At 39.2% G+C, this 16,890-nt stretch overlaps 2 protein-coding genes across 4 annotated transcripts in view; one reads left to right on the plus strand and one right to left on the minus strand.

Annotated features, from left to right (window-relative positions):
• Positions 1-2,290, plus strand: LOC129726568 (protein PPP1R35 homolog). Its single transcript, XM_055683422.1, has 2 exons — positions 1-517; positions 575-2,290. The coding sequence occupies exons 1-2, from the start codon at positions 209-211 to the stop codon at positions 866-868; spliced, it is 603 nt and encodes a 200-aa protein (XP_055539397.1). The 5' UTR covers positions 1-208; the 3' UTR covers positions 869-2,290.
• Positions 1,104-16,890, minus strand: part of LOC129726565 (S-adenosylmethionine decarboxylase proenzyme) — a 27,322-nt gene continuing 11,535 nt past the window's right edge. For 2 of the 3 annotated variants that reach the window (XM_055683418.1, XM_055683417.1), the window contains 6 exons: positions 12,674-12,760; positions 4,228-4,795; positions 4,073-4,165; positions 3,828-3,848; positions 3,531-3,686; positions 1,104-3,394 (listed from right to left, as the gene is read on the minus strand). In XM_055683418.1, the coding sequence (XP_055539393.1) occupies positions 3,257-3,394; positions 3,531-3,686; positions 3,828-3,848; positions 4,073-4,165; positions 4,228-4,795; positions 12,674-12,760 (1,063 nt within the window). In that variant the 3' untranslated portion in view covers positions 1,104-3,256. The remainder of the gene's footprint in view (positions 3,395-3,530; positions 3,687-3,827; positions 3,849-4,072; positions 4,166-4,227; positions 4,796-12,673; positions 12,761-16,890) is intronic. The other variant, XM_055683419.1, reaches the window with a different exon arrangement.

The following is a 16,890-nucleotide window of genomic DNA, read 5'->3' on the forward strand; positions in this document are numbered from 1 at the left end:
ATTTAGAACAGTAAACATTCATGATTTTAATTTAAAAAAAACTCCGAAATTCTCATGCCGCGTAAAAAATTAAATATGTTTGGCATCCTTTCCCTCAATCTGATTGTTTGAAGTTTGAATATGTATAAACAATTTTCATATTTATTCTAATCGTTGATTTGTTCTTAATAGTTTTGTTCATCTCTAACGGATCGAGCCAACATCAAAGATGAACAAAGCCAAATTCCGCAAGGCTTTTCTACGAGACGTGGAAATTCCGTTGAGTAAAACCAACGCAAAGGTTATAAAACCAGTGTTGGAAAACACAGCTGCGCCAAACAAAACTACATCAACAAAAAATAGCCGCCGGTTGAACGACCTCCCTAAAACAACCGTGTCCGGCAAATTCAAACAGCCTGAACTACATACCGCTCTTAATGTTTGCAAACAAATAGAAAAAATTAAAACGACAAATTCTGCGGCACCTACTAGTATCGGAGAACTTACTCCTAAAAGTAAAAAGTTTGTTCGTGAAGAGGTACTTGCAGTTATAATGATTGATTAATTTCACAGTGAAAATAATTTCCAATTGCAGATTACAAAGAGATTGAACTTTCAACACGATGAAAACGTTTTCAAAGGCTTGAAACCGGTGAATGTGAATGATTCCGTCCTAATTCCTGTCACAAAGAAACCACTGCGTACTAAATATGTGTCGAAAGAAAAACGGGACCCCGAGCCAGAGCTTGCAGATTTCCTACGCCCCATCCCCGAGTTTAACCTAAATTTTGATCCTTACCTACCAACCGAAGTCACTCTTGCTAAACCTAACGGTAATAACTTTAGAAATATTATCAATGTATTCAACAAAATTGATTTTGGTGCGTAATTTAAAGATTAAAAATGAGAATTTTTGTACAAATTTGAAAAAAAAAACGAATTTATTTAAACTTCAATAAACAGCCTAGACCTGACTAAAGAATGAATTTTGGGGCACACAAATGAGGATCTAACCATGTTACAGCAATGGTATTCACCGAGAGAGAGAGCCCGCGGTTTATATAGTTCACAAGCAATCTCACAAAAGACCAAGAAGTTCTCGTATAAATGAAAACACATCAGAGTGACCCGCTCACCAACTTAACTAGTTTATTCAAATGAATGCAATAATCTTGAAACCTTACCAATGCAAAAGAAACGCCACTTAGCACCTATTCTTCTTAACCGGTTACTAATATTTGATTTTAACATAAGCATAATTCTTAAACGTATCTGTCACGATTGCGCACAGTTGCCAAATAAAGAGGACACTTTCGTCGATCGAACCTGTGTAAATAAAATTACGCAAACGAAATCAACGCATAGCGCGTGCAGCATTGTTCCTATGCTTTGCATAGTTATCAAATAGCAATCAAACCGCTTAGTGCTAATGAAATAAGTATTAATATATAGTCAAATTGCTTGGATTTTTTAATCTTCCTGTTTCTTTAGTTACTACTATGTAACAGATTTATTATTCAAGTAAACATTTGTTTTTACATAATCACCTACTAATAGTATTTCGCTCAATTTATTCTTCTCATTAGTAATGTACTCAATCTTATGCGTTCATTTTTCTTAGATCCTTCACTTATTCATACCTGCTATTTCTGCTACTCTGTGGCCTCAATCTTATTAGCTAGGTTGAAGTTATACTCTTGTCCGTTTAGGTATTTGTTGCTTTTGCTTGTTACTTTAGTTTTTAATTCATTATAACAGTAAGTGTGTTAATTTATGTTTGTTTTAAATTCATTTGCTTTGCAAATTCTTCTATACTTCACCGGGACAGTAGGTCCCTGTTTCGGCCATTTCGAAAAATAAAGGGACTGTTTTCTCTTTTGAAGATCTTTGTATAGTAAAGAAATGAGAAGTAAATACTTTGTTTTCTATTTTAGTTGACATTTTTTTTCTGTTAAAATGCTTTTTATTTGAATGGTTATTATATGTTTATCGAAAGTTAATTATTAAACGTGAATTTCATTGCTACGAGTATAAATCCAATGATATTAGATAGGAAAATATTATATTATCAACTAGAACTATTTTGTTGATGGCAATCCTAACGATAAAATTGAACTTTACGACATTTAGCAGATAGCTGATAATGTTGTTGTTAGCCAATTTGATGTATAAAGTGCTAAAAAGTATGCTACTTCGGCGGTGCTTCTCTCGGTGGTGCTGGTTATATTGAATGACGACATCTTTTAGTTGTTGATTGTAGACAAATTGTTCGAGAGAAAGTGCACTCCACCGATAATCATCAATGCCACCATTGATTACTTGTTTTCTGCTTTTGCTTAAATCTCTCCCTAAAATTGTACTCCGGCTGCGAAGCAAGTCACTGCTAGTTGTAGTGTAGATATTGAACGAAATTAACGATGGTGATAAAAGTGACTTACACGAATCGCAAACAGTTACTGCAACAATTATGGTGATGGCAACTAGTATTTGGCCACCAGTTGCTGCCGTTTGGTTGTCATAAAACCAAAAATTGCCACTGCATCGACCGGATAAATCGTCACTAAAAGCTTCGCTCCACAACGGCAGAGCGAATCGGAAACGCATGATGATCGATAATGTATTATTATCAAAATAATAACAATAACGACAAGGACGAACATCAGAAAAGGCATCAGAACGGATAGTACAGGAGGCAACAGCTGAGTTTGCTGCTACTTCTGTCCGCTCGTTTGCCACGTAGTAGTCAATTTCAGGATATCTTATTGCGCCACCAGGAAAATAAAACTAGCGGCGAGCACTCTTCAATGTTCAGGACCAACACGAAGGAAATCAACTGAATGAGAATTATTGTGAACAAAACCGTTGGTAAATCAATTAGTCTTCTAAACTGACTATAAACCTTTTCAAAGTTATCATCATCATCTTCAGTGCTCCATTGTTCGAAGTATCGTTTCTTCGATTTACCGATAACGTTATCCAACTTGCCGATATCATCAAATTGGGCATCATTGTTGTTGTTGTTGTTATTGTTGTTGAATTCTTTTTCGGTGTTTCCAAAGCACAAGCGCTTAGCAAAGTTGAGCGATGTCAGCACTGGGAAGATGTTGAGAAACAAGCGGAATAAAGCAATTGAAGAAGATAAACAAGAGAAAGGAGACGGACGGGAAATGAAAACGGAAGAGATGGAAGATTTAATCACGGATGTCGGGGGAAGCGGACAAGGAGATGAAGGAGTGAATGTGGGGTTAGCCCCTCCAGGGGCTAGGCACGGTAAACCTCAGCTCGGATATTTGCAGTATTGCGCGTAAGTCAGATCGTAACTGGCAAAGCGGGAGAATTGAATGTCGCGACGTTTCCACTGATCAATGGTTCCCAGATGTTCTAGTTCACGGAAGGCGTTAGCGGCCGGTGAAGTCTGAAAACGACAATAAAAATATTTCGTACTGATTACTAATATGCCCATGTTTTTGATGCTTTATATTTTTCTCATACAATTATTATAGCAATGTAATAAATTTCGAAAAGCAGTAAAATTGATTAATTGTACTTACCTTGTTAGCGAAAACAGTTACAACAAACTTTCCGGGTTGAAAAGTATCAATAACGCGAGCAATCAAATCCCCGTAACTGGAAGATGCGACGTTACTCTCGAAGCTAACGTACGAAAAGTCCGGCTCAGGTGTTATGTGGATCGTCATGTAGCATCCCTAGAAATTCATAGTGTAATTATTATCGATTCATTAGCAAATCTGTACTAAGCTGGTTAAGGAGAGTGACCTAACAAGGGAATGGTTATTTTTCTTAAACATTTCAGTTTTTATTAGGATTGCCTTTACTGGTCAGCTTACCTGTTTATATTTTTTTCCACACTGCGTTTTAACAAGTAATTTTTTGAAACAATCCAGTGAAAAACCGTGCAGGGAAGAACCACCACCAGGATTGAAATGGAAAATTACTATCTCTTACATAAGATAAAAGTGGCATAAGCTATAGGAGTTTTGACAGAGCCACTTGTTTAAACAACTGTATGAGATTGATTCCAATAGCTGTACCACCCAACTTAAGATGAAATTAAAAAGAAAACCAAACTTACACTTTTGGACACTCCATTCATTGAATATCCACATGGATCGAAAAGATAATCGTCGATGACCATTCCAGGAATCAGCTTGTGAATTCCAGATTTCTGTGGACGAAATTTAGGCGTATTTATGCATGGAAAAATTAAAAGCTCCATATCATAAATACCTGCGTTGCCTCCATAGCTGTATTACACATATCCTTAGTAAAGATTGCCATTACATTCGGGTCCAGATGAGTCATCAGTATCTCGATGGTCTGGTCCGGATCAGGTAACTGCAGAGATTCAAGCAGATCCAAGTCAGCCAAAGGAGTCAGCGCGACATTTGTTGCTTGGATAGTGTTATTTATCATATTGCTCTTGCAATGATTCATGTTATTGTTATTATTATTATTTTTCATATTATTCAAAAATTGCTTGTTGGCGGAGCCCCCTCCCCCGCGGCTCAACGTGTAGAGATACCAGCAGTCACGATTAATCGCACCCAAACTGTAGGCGCGCCCATCTTCGAAAAATGAATCCAGGAAGGCCACCTCCTCGTCGAAGCCCCGATGAGGAGAGACCTGCAGCTCCGGTCGTTTAAAGTTCTTGCGCGAGTAGAACAGGTCCTCTATCTCGGTGTAACCGGCGATTTCCGATGCGAGACGCAGCAACGGCTCCAGACACTGTAGTGGCGTCGTCGTACCGCACGTTTTCAAAATCCAGCGACGCTTCGATACGAACATGCTGCTCTCGCTGTTCCGCATAACGAATGATGGATCATTACGGGCGCAGACACCCCGGTAGACGTCAACGGAGAAACGAAAAATAGAAAGAAATGCGCATTAATGAAAATTGGAAAAAATTAGCAGCTGGTTAGGGAAAATGGGTCCAAGTAACGTTATACTAGGCAATGAGCCAAGCCAACCCCTAAAGTTTGCTTTGCTGTTATAATCGAGATTTGTGTATTCTTAGTCGGCGCTAATTGGATGCTATGCTGCATCAAATGCTTCGTCTTGATTTTAAAGAATTCACTGAGACTTCAGATAAATTTAGTAGAAGAATATACCAAATCAGTATTTTCTCTTCGAAAAGTAGGTAACTTCTACCTTGAAATACAAGTAGAAACCCGGTAAATCAATTTTATGAATGCTCCTAAATTGAGCCAGTCTCAATTTTTTTGGATTTTTAAGATTTTTCAATAAACATTAGGAAAGAAAGTTGAAACTATAATACGATAGTCAAAACCCTATTCTCGAAGAGTATTTAATGAGCATTGAATTATTTTGATTGTTATACGACTGTTTGTAGGCAATAAGTACTGATAAGGAATATTGTTCTGCTTTTTTTTCTTCGGTGTTTTCCGCAATGCTCCTAAATTGAGCCAGTCTCAATTTTTTTGGATTTTTAAGATTTTTCAATAAACATTAGGAAAGAAAGTTGAAACTAAAATACGATAGTCAAAACCCTATTCTCGAAGAGTATTTAATGAGCATTGAATTATTTTGATTGTTATACGACTGTTTGTAGGCAATTAGTACTGATAAGGAATATTGTTCTGCTTTTTTTTCTTCGGTGTTTTCCGCATAATCAAAACCCCTATAGTAATCTCGTTTAAGAAAACATCCCAAGCCCACGTGTTCGTGTACTTGCGTATGAATAAAAGTTTCGGACAAAAGAAATCGGAAATCTAGTGTAACACGGCAGTCGTTATTAGAAAATCGATAAATTCTGCCAATATGTACTTGATAAATGTGTGAAGATGAAATGATATTTTTTGATTGACCTTTTTTCATCATAGAAGGATTGGTAAATTGTCGATTGGGGATCGAATTGATGTGCAAAATTTCGTTTGGTTTTTGAGTTTTGATTACTTTGCGAGCTCTGCACAGATTACGAGTTTTTCCGGTAATTTTTGAAATTTACCATAGTACTTTGATGTTCTTATTGTACCAGAAAACCAAATCAAGACTTTTTTTCTGTGTTCCAATATTTAACGTCAGCAGGCAGATACTAAATAATGGTGATTTGTTACATATAATATACATCAACATAAGAGAAAGATTTGTTTCGTGAAACCGCGGTGCCTTTTTTTCTGACACATACTGTAGTGAGTAACATTCGTAGTTCACCAGTAGCATAATTCCAGGGGACACATCTCTAATCTAATGATTGGAATAAAATCCATGTGCACAAGATAATCTAGCTCCGAATGCACGGGGACTAGCAGCAAAATTTACCGCACCGCAAATAGTGACAATTGCTGTTATCAATGGCTCCCAGTAATCTCAATGAATAGATTATGAGTAACTTGCAGTTTCACTGCCGACAGTCTCTAACCACCCCAGACTGTCCCATGTAGAGCACGTGCGAAATGAATTCCAGCCCAAAAGGTTATCGCAGCAGTCAAGTACGTTTTCATTTCGATTCTATGCCAAATGGAAGCCATCGACTTCAATGTTATCTCCATGCCAAGCACTTTGTACTCGGGTTAAAAATTAAAAGCGGACATTGTTAGCTTTCCTTTGCAAATTATATACAGTTTGCAAATGGTAGTTCTCTTGATTCCCGTCAGCGAACATCGCATAGGCACCAGAAAAAAACGCCTGACACAAGGGTTTCATCGTCGAATTTCTCAACTTTGCCTGTACAATCGAATCCGGTTTCGTGCCATCTCCAATTTTATTGATGTGATAGCTATGTTAATGTTTACTGTTACGACTATGTTATACGATATGCTAAGGTAAAGTACTGAGAATGCTCTTTTGACCGATACGCAATTACGAAATAAAGTGAAGCGGGCCTACGGCTAGCAAGCAATGCAAAATAACGACGATATGCATTAAAAAAACAAGTTTCTTTATATTGCATTACTAACACAGCCGTGCGCATGACAGGGATATTGAATTTTTTTTTCGATTGCTGGAATAAGTCCAAAAATGCTATTAGTAGAACTCAAGTCAGCACTAAAAGTAGGAATTTTCTAAATTTACGATCGTGCTGGTTGAAGCTCAAAAATTGATGACTAGAACTTCAAACCGCGTTGAACAAAACCCTTACATACTTTTTTTTGTTGAAAATCCATAATCATTAGAAAAAGATGGAAATTTTCTTGCACCAACTCAAAGTTATCTAACATATTTACTAAATAATAGAAAAATGCATAATATTAAATCTACTTTGCGACAATTGGAGACTCGTCGCAAGGGTCAATATAACGTTATCTATTTTTTTTTTTTCATTTTGTTTGTAGTAGCTACACGCTGTACACATTTCGACTGTGCCGAGTGTTTTCTAAGCACCCACGAAAAACGGCTGGTTCTAAAAGTTCTTGCTTTTCCCGTCTGCTTGTACGCCTCAGCTTCAATACTGGCGAAAATGTTTATTTATAACCGAAAAATGAACCCAACAGTCGTAGCGTCTCAAACAGCTGATTAGTTGTATTTTTTCCTGGTTAGGTTCAAACTGACGTAATGGGTATTTTAAGTAGATCTAACGTAACTAACATGATCGCAAGTTGCATACACAATTACACATGGCAGCATGGGAAGAAAGTTATTTCACATTATATTTTAACAAATTGATAGTAGTGTTTTTTTTTTTGGTTCAAAATAATAACGGTAAGATTCATGACACAGGATCACCACAATTAGTTGAAATAGCTGTTCCTTAAATCGTGAGGTGGAAATGCTAAATGTAGTTGATAACTTGGACGGTTATAGGCCAATTTCGCTCTTTAACTTTGATTATAAATGTTTCACGAAAGTTATGAAATATAGACTGATAAAATTACCGCCTTTTTTACTGACAGAATATCAGAAGTGTCCGAACAAGAATAAAACAATTTATGAAGGGCTCTGCACAATAAGAAATGAGGTAACTTAAGGTGAAACGGGATTGTGGCCTTTTCCTATACAATTTTGAGGTTAGAGTTCTTTTTACTTCTGTATTTTGATCGTAAAAAATTCGGCCTCCACTAAATAAACAGCATCCAAATTGCTACTTCAGGCATGCAACAGTTGTGAAAACAATTGATCAAAGTTTCATGTACGTAGTCTTCATAAATCAAGAAAAAATTAGATTGCAAAATTCGAGTTGATCGCGACCACGTCCCGTTTCACCTTAATCGCTTAAAAAAATCACCTGCAGTAATAGCTTTCGATTTAGCTCAAGCTTTCGACAGGGAAGAACCAAGATATCTAGAAGAGTTGTTGTCGTCGCGTGTCGTAGAGATTCTCTCAGGGCTCAACACGCTTCTCACATCTCTAATGTGAGTCCCAATACGCACAGCCGACGCCGCCATAAGCGTCTTAGCTCGAAAACCCGGTGCGCCTGTTCACCAGTAAGAGCGGCCCAAACAGCGTCTGTACTCCAGAGGAGCGGCTGAAGACACGTGATTAGCCATTGCCACCCTAGTAAGGAGACATGGCAAACAACACTTGACTATCAATATTCAAGAAGAAGAAACGGATATGAACATTTGGCAACGACCTAGGCGAAGAACAAAGGACACCGATTGGAATCTCGAAACATGGAACTGCAGATCGCTGAACATCCGAGGTGGCAACAGGATCTTACTGGATCGGCTGGAACCCCGTCACTTTAGCATGATAGCACTGCAGGAACTTTGCCGGAAAGGAGAAGGAAATGGGAGGATGTTCGGCCGCAGGGCCCAGTACTATCAGAGCGGCGGCACAACAAATGAGCGGGGTACCGGCTTTATTGTGTTGGGCAGGACGCGAAGTCGTGTGATCAAGTGGCAGGCGGTCAGTGACAGGATGTGTGTATAGAGATTCAAAGGTCGTTTCTACAATTACTCCACCATCAATGTTCACTGCCCGCATTAGGGAAGACCGAAAGTGAAAAGGAAGCCTTCTACGCCAGCTGGAGGACGTCTAATCTGCTCGCAGTGGAACGGGGATATAAACGCTCAAATTGGAAGAGGAGATCTGTATAAACCGGTGATAAGAAAGTCTGCTCAAAACTGTCGACTGTCTATCAGTCTCGACAGACCCAATCCCCGCGGCTCAACATCAAGCAGCTACAAACCTCACACGCTTTCAAATCTACGCGCAACAGCTTCTCTCGGCTGGATCATGATCCGCACGGCCATCAGGCAATCCGCAACGACTGGTATGATGGAAATGCGAGGCAGCGGTGACAGAGAAAAGCTGTACCTGGGTAAATTACCTGAGGGTAAGGACGAGGTTCTATGGTCAAGTACAGACGAAAAAGAAACGACATAACCACGATCCTGAGGCGTAAGAAGCGCCAGCAGGAGGATCGTAGAAAAATTATTCACTGCAAATGATCTACGAAGAGATTAACCAATCCCGTAAAGGCTATGTGCCGCGAGCCGACTTTTGCAATGATGTGGAAAGTAATCCCATCACAAGCGATAGCGAGGTGGTCGACAAGTGAAAGCAGCACATCGATGAACATCTGAATGGCGATGCGACAAACAGAAGCAGAATTGGAACGGACCTGGGAGTGTCAGCAGTAAATGATCGGGTATCAGCTCCCACGAAATTCAGCGAGAGATAGGGAGGCTGGAGAACAACAAAACCACCGGTGAAGACGACCTGCCAGGTGGGCTAAAAATATGGTGAATAAACACTTGCTTGAGCACTGTACTGGGTCATTTCCAAGATCTGGGAAGAAGAAAAACTGCCGGAAGAGTGGATGGAGGGAGTCGACTGCCTCATCTATAAGAAGGTGACAAGCTGGAGTGCGGCAACTATCGTGGCATTACGATCATCAATGCTGCTTATAAAATACTCTCCCATTTTCATTTCCAACGTCTAACACCTTTTTGAGGAGGTTCGTGGGGTAGAATTTGGCGGGTTCCATGGGAGCCCGAGCAACTTTGGACCAGATGAAATTGTCGTGACTCCAACACGTCCACGCATCACACCATGAATCGTGTGATGTGTTACGTGTGTGCGTGCTCTCGAGTCCCTTCGAGTCATACCGAGAATTGAGACAAGGTGATGGACTTTTCTGTTTGCTTTTCAACATCGCCCTCGAAGGTGTTATACGAAAAGCGGGCATCGAGACGAGTGGTACGATTTTCACGAAGCGAGTGCAGCTTAAAGGCTTCGCTGATGATTTCGACATCATAGCACGTAACTTACACCAGACTAAAAGCGGATGCTAATCGTATTGGACTGCAGATCAATACGTCGAAACCAAAGTATATGAAGGTCAGAGGCTCCAAGGAGAACAATGTTAGCCTCACACCCCGGATCATCGTAGACGGCGCCGGCGATGGGCTTGAGGTGGAAGACGAGTTAGTGAACTTAGGATCACTGGTGACCGCTGACAACAACACCAGCAAGGAGATCGGGAGACGCATTCAAGCGGGAAATCGTGCCTACTTTGCACTTCGTAAGACGTTAAGATCCAATCGAGTGCGCCACAAAACACTAGTTAGACCGGTGGTCCTATATGGACTAGAGACGACAACACTGCTCTCAAAGGACCCCAGCGCCCTTGGAGTTTTCGAACGGAAGGTGCTGCGAACCATCTACGGTGGAGTACAGACTGAAGACGTAGAATGGCGTAGACGCATGAGCCATAAGCTACACGCGCTGCTAGGAGAGACCCTCATTGCACATCTGGTTAAAGTTAACAGATTGCGATAGGCCAGACACATCGCAAGGATTCCGGACGACAAACCCGGTTGAAACTATTCTTTTCAGTAACCCCTCCGGCACCAAAAACAGAGGAGCACAGCGTGCACGATGGCTTGATCAGATTGAAAGTGACCTACGAGAGAAAAACGCCTGGGAGCATGGCGCCATACAACCCAGAACCGAGTGGAATGGAGACAACTGGATTCTGAATTTTACACGTCACGTGAAATATTTTTTCATTTAAATTTTAGTTACTTCTGACGTAAACTATCGATATCATTATCAATATCATTTAAATTTTCGTGGAATTTTCTATCAAAAGCGATGGAGGCAATTCTTCATATGCGATTCGACATAGTCTTCATGTGATTCCGATAAATGATGGAAGAAAAAATCCTCTAATATAGAGAAACTCGAAAAACGCTAGAATAGTCGTCCATTTGCTGGTTTTTACCAACATATGACTGGGTTGTAGTTGCCAATAACGTAACACTTGGTTTATTTTGACTGCACGCTATGATCCCCTTTCTATGATTATTCAAAAAAAAAAAGCAGTAAGTTTCGCTATTTCAGAAAAAAATCAGATCTGGTTGTTGTGTGATGTAGCTAAAGCAAATCTTGATCCAATGCTATCATGAACTCTTTTTTCCCAATTTAGCGACTTGGTCCGGTCTGACTTAACACCGACCACATATCGTAGTATTAAACGAAATGACCAAAAATTGTGACTATTATAAATTATGCATGCAATTGCGGGTGAGTCAGCATTTCGAGTTTTTTCGATGCACCAAAATCAGATTGGATAACTTGTTTCTAAGCTGTTACAACAATGAAGTAACTCTTGTGATTATTTCGGATCTTTAATACCAAAAGTCCCCCATAATTGTGTACTTTGCCATGTTTATTTTAAACACATTGTCCCTAAACGTTAATAAATCATATGCAATTCTTCTAGGTGACAATAAATTAAGTTTAGATAAGCCTTGTTTGAAGTTGAATGGCTCGTTACTGTCATTTGTCAGCTCTGTCACTAGTTTAGGATACAGAATTCAAAATGATCTAGAATGGAGCGGATTAATCAATGAACAATGCGGATCCGGTCTGCTTCTTGAGCGTTGATACCCAAAATGAATTATTTAAATTTATTTATTCTTCCTTCCTTTTGTCGTGCGATTTTTTTAAGCAGGCATCCGCCGCTTTAAACTTGCTTTGAACTCATGTACCCAGTTTGTATTCAAGTTCAAGCGGGTTTTACATATTTCACACTCGCAATCAAAGTTGATCGGATGCCCATTCCAGAACTTCGTTAGTTTATTGTTTAGTATTCAATATAATAAAGTACAGACAAATATAACCTAATTTTAATTAAATTATAACTTCTCTAAATCTAGTTTAGCTTATATTAAAATCGAATTCGTGGCTAATTTCATTGAAGAATGGGGAAGCAGAAAAGACCTAGAAATTTTGCTGGTAGTCTACTTTTCCTTTTCAAATTGAATTCTATTTGAATGAATGCTTTATTGAGCGTCTTAATAGAATGGAATTAAGCACTGAAAAAAGGCAAAGTTTCCGTTCAATTTAACTGCCATAAGTAGTATACCATCATAAAGGGACTGTATTTGTACTAATTAAAGCTTGTATGTAACCGATTTCCACGAAATGCAATATAATCGTAGTGACAATAAGTGGATGTGTCATCGCAACTAGCTGCTGTTTATATCTCGGGGCCTGCACTAACACTTGAGGAGACGCAAAATCGCGCCAAGCAAGAAGAAAGAAAAATAGAGAAACCACAAACTTCACCGTATCTTTACTTTTTGTGCTAAGTGTTTTACACTTGCAATATTGTTAAGCGTTTTAGTTAAGTACTATTGATCAGACTGTTGGAAATCATTGAACTATGGTTAAAATGAGCAAGACCTGTATATATTTTTCTCTACATTACCATTGGATTTGAGTTATTCTAAAAAAATAGAATAACTTTTTCTAATAAACTTACCTAAGCACATACGCATCAATCTGTTCGTTTCTAGTGAAACTAATTATTTCACATCGGACCGTTTTCAAAAGTGCGTCCCACATAGACCTGTAACGAGACAAAATTTCAGCTGATTAAAGCACATCTTCTGCAAACAGTAGATAAGATAGCATTCTTCACATCATTCATTAGTACGATAAGAGTAATCGAATTACACCCGAAACGCTTGATACGGGTCCGTTACATCATTGTTTTGACCATCATTCTTCCACGACAGACCACTTTCCCTGTCATACGGTGATAAAACTGACACATACATACGACCGAAAACAGCTGCGATCTGCGAAAGCAAAGTTCGTCTAGGTTAGACACGAATCTGTTTCGGAGGAGGGTGAAAATGAGAATGTTGCTCAACGGCTCTCCCATAGAAGTTCTCTCACCCTCTCCGGTACTCTTGGATATTCATGACCGAGCCGGTATTTTCAAGGTAAATCCTGCTGCTCATTTGCCGATTCTAGCAAAGGAAACCCAGGATTTGAAGCAAAAGTAGCAGCCCGGCAACCATTAGTGGGACTAATGTCGCCGGATTTATTTTTAGTTACACACTTCACGTTATGTAATATATGGAGAGTCATTGTTGTGCTACGTTGTTCAAACGCTCGGTGCAATACTTTCGAAGAAGACTGTGACCTAGGCTAACTATGATTGTCCCCAGACTAAAATTGCATGTTTTCAAGAACATGTTTCACTTTTTTTTTGCGTTAGCGTATGCCTTAGTCCAGTTCATTTGACAACGAAATAGTAACCCGACGCTTTCTGCTGTGACTACCTTTACTCTAGCTTCCACGTGCATTATTATCGGTTGGTTGCATTGCATTGCTCGGACTGAATTCAATTATTTTTATCACACCAAACGGAACACGGCGCAATCAACAGACTATTTACCTCTGAATGAAGTCGACGGATGATTTTTAGCACAGATGAACTAGGAATATGCAGTGTTTTTTTTTTAATTCATATGAACAAACGATTTTTTGATAAAATTTCTAAAGCAATACCTCATTCGAAAATTAGTTTTCTTGAGTCTAAAAAGTCTCTCCTCCAATGAAAAATAAGCACTTTACTAAACCATCCAGTCACTCGAAATTGTACGATTGCTCACTTGGCATGGAAACCCTCAATAGTAAACGGAAAATCCGCCGCCCGGTTTGCTCACTCTAGGTCGTCATTTATTCGGTGAAACGCAATCGATAGCTCTGACGTTGGTTCACTCCCTGGCCTAGCCCTTCGCTGACTCGTACTCTGCAGTCACGTGTAGAAATGGTTTTCTTTGTCTATTTACTGACCAGTGATATTTAATAAATTGCAGGCAGGCGAAAAGTTTTTTTTTACACATGCGATAGCATACAGTACTTCGTTACAATTTTGTACGGTTTTGATTGGAAGACTCAATTTTGGGCAACATGGTTCATATCAACATATCCAGAAACGCGTAACTAACGTTGTCCAGATAGAGAAACATTAACATTTCTCTGGCCGTAAAATAATACAGAAGCTATGCTTAATACTAATGTTTTATGCACAAAGTCATTCGAAAATTTCAGAAAAGTAAAAATAATTGTTGGTTTTCCTAAACTTTAATGAATTGGTTTTTAAAATTCGTTAAATGATGAATTAGTACATTTTTTATGTAAACAGTAGAAAATGGAAATTTTTAGACACAGGTGTTGCTCCCTTACTACGAAGATTGTACACAACCGCAGACAGACGTCCAAGCAAGAACAACATTGATCAAATTTCCGTGTAAATTTTCAAAGTAAATTGCGTTATAAATCACTTGTACACTAACGCCGCCTGGTGACCTTGTCGCTACAATACATTTTTTTTCACTGGTGCACGAGGCTGGCGGTACTGGTAGCGCTATCTGGTTACGGATTGCTACTACAAAAATCTTTACACAAGTTTGGAGCTCAGTTTGGACGTCTGTCTGCGACACAACCATAACAGCCGCTATGAAAATGCTTCCATATAATTTTCAAAGCCAACAAAGACGTAGCCCTACGTCGAAAATAATTTTTATTAAATCACTAATTTAGAAAATACAATAGTGACCAGTGGTCACTGACCACTATCCTAGAAGAGTTTACACACTGGATATACAGGGTGTCACCGTGAAAGTGATACACACTTTCGAGGGCCCTCCGATGCAAGCTTTGCCCTACCCTGTTAATCAGCTGTGTTTGTTTTGATTGCGACACATGTTTATATTCCACTTGTAAGATATAAAACCAATGTTTCACTTTTTCAGAGGAAAATTGCAATGGATTCAAGTAGAGAACAAATAAAGATCGTGTATCTTTCTGGAATGAGCAACATATGGGGTATTTTGCCAATTGTTGCACACCACCCAATTATTGCACACTTCACACTTTTTGTAACTTTTATCGGCGGTTAATTAGGTTATATGTTATTTCTTCATTATATCGCCCGCAGAATTTTATAACTCGTTGAATATTATAAGTGTTTTTGTAATTCAAAGTGAATTTTTAAGCTTTATATTAATTTTTTTCACGGGTGTCCCAGTTTCGCCTTTGCGAAGCGATTTTCTTATCTTCATGAAAGTAGATTTTTATATTGAACGTTTATCGATCGTTAGATACAAATACACAGGTTCTATGGCTTCCATATAATCGGTAAAGCTTATCTATTCTTGACAGCTCATTAAAAATCTGTCTGTACACTAGAAAAGATAGATAAATTCACAAGTTCAATAATTGGAACGACGAACGACAGTTTTTTCAATTTTATTGCACACCCCTAACCTCTTTTTTCTGCATCGGGCATTTGACAGTTCGCTCCTCTGCGGTGTTATTTTTGTTTATCTATGCAAGCGGTAGGAGCCGTAGCTTTCTGTATCGCAGTTTATCCTGTTTTTCACCAATTATCACGAGGTTACCAGGTCAAAAATGGATATAAAGGTAACTCTAAAGTATAATCAAGTGATTTTGCTAATATTCATACCATATTATTGATTACAGCGAAGCACCTTTCCGATTCCGAAACCCCGCATTTCAGCTCCCCTTCCAGTGAAAAGTTGTGAAAAGTACACGGAAGGCTCTCTTCGACGGGCTGCTGTCGCCATGAAAACCAATGCAATGACGTTGAGGCAGGCATCCAAATGCTTCGGAGTGCCGAAATCTACAATTAAGTTTCGATTGAGTAAAAAATGGACGAAAAAATTTCGTCCCGGTCCGCAAACTGTGCTCACGACTGAAGAGGAATCAAAGCTTGTAACTCGGCTACAGGAAATGGAGCGTCGTGGTTTTCCCTGTACGAAGCATGCCCTTATTTCGAGGGTTAAAGTCTTCTTGGACAAAAACCCGCGTGACTCTTTGTTAAAAAATAACACGCCTATAATACACAATATAACACACTTACGTACCATAAAATTATCGAGCAAGTGCCAAACCTAATCTAAAATTTGATTTGCGTAGGTCACAAATGGTTGCAACTTTTTCTTGGCCGTCACAAACAACTAACTATTCGAACTCCGGAGAGCATTGCTATGTCCAGCGCGACCTGTTGAGTGCAGGCTTTTTAACCAATTTCATACAAATAGTTCTGGGACAAAATTTTGTATTAGTCTATGCCCATAGTAAACGTATTCACCAGCAAAAATATGCTTCCACTTTTCCAAAATCAGTAAAATATTTTAAACGAGTGCTTAGCTGTGCAACAAATGGCAATTTACCCTAGATCAGAAGAAAGCTGTCACATCTGAATTCGAGCAGATTTGACTGCAGCGGCGATCAAAGCAGATAACGATCGTTTCCGGAAAAATCCAGCCCGGCCGGCAAGAAAAATGGCTCGTGAAATGAACGAGAGTCATAACAAAAAAAAAGCAAAGCCTTGGTGCTACATTCCGTATCGGAACTTGACTTTCTATTTTACTATACCCAGACTTCGCAGCCGACTGTTAAGTGTACAGGACAATTGCGGGGCTAGCGCTACGATCCTACTGACACTAACAGTCTCTCTCGAGCCGGGACTCGAACATACGACGACTGGCTTGTAAGGCCAGCATCGTACCTCGAGACTAGGTGGGAGAGATCATCGACAAAGGATCTTGGATACGGAGCTTTCAAAATACAGAAGATTCACGGATTATCCCTCAAAAATATTGCCGACAAGGTTGCAAGATCTCAACTACTACGCTGTTCACAACCTAAAATTTCCAG

This window comes from Wyeomyia smithii, chromosome 3 (assembly GCF_029784165.1).
Source record: "Wyeomyia smithii strain HCP4-BCI-WySm-NY-G18 chromosome 3, ASM2978416v1, whole genome shotgun sequence".
In the NCBI taxonomy this organism is placed as follows: Eukaryota; Metazoa; Arthropoda; class Insecta; order Diptera; family Culicidae; genus Wyeomyia; species Wyeomyia smithii.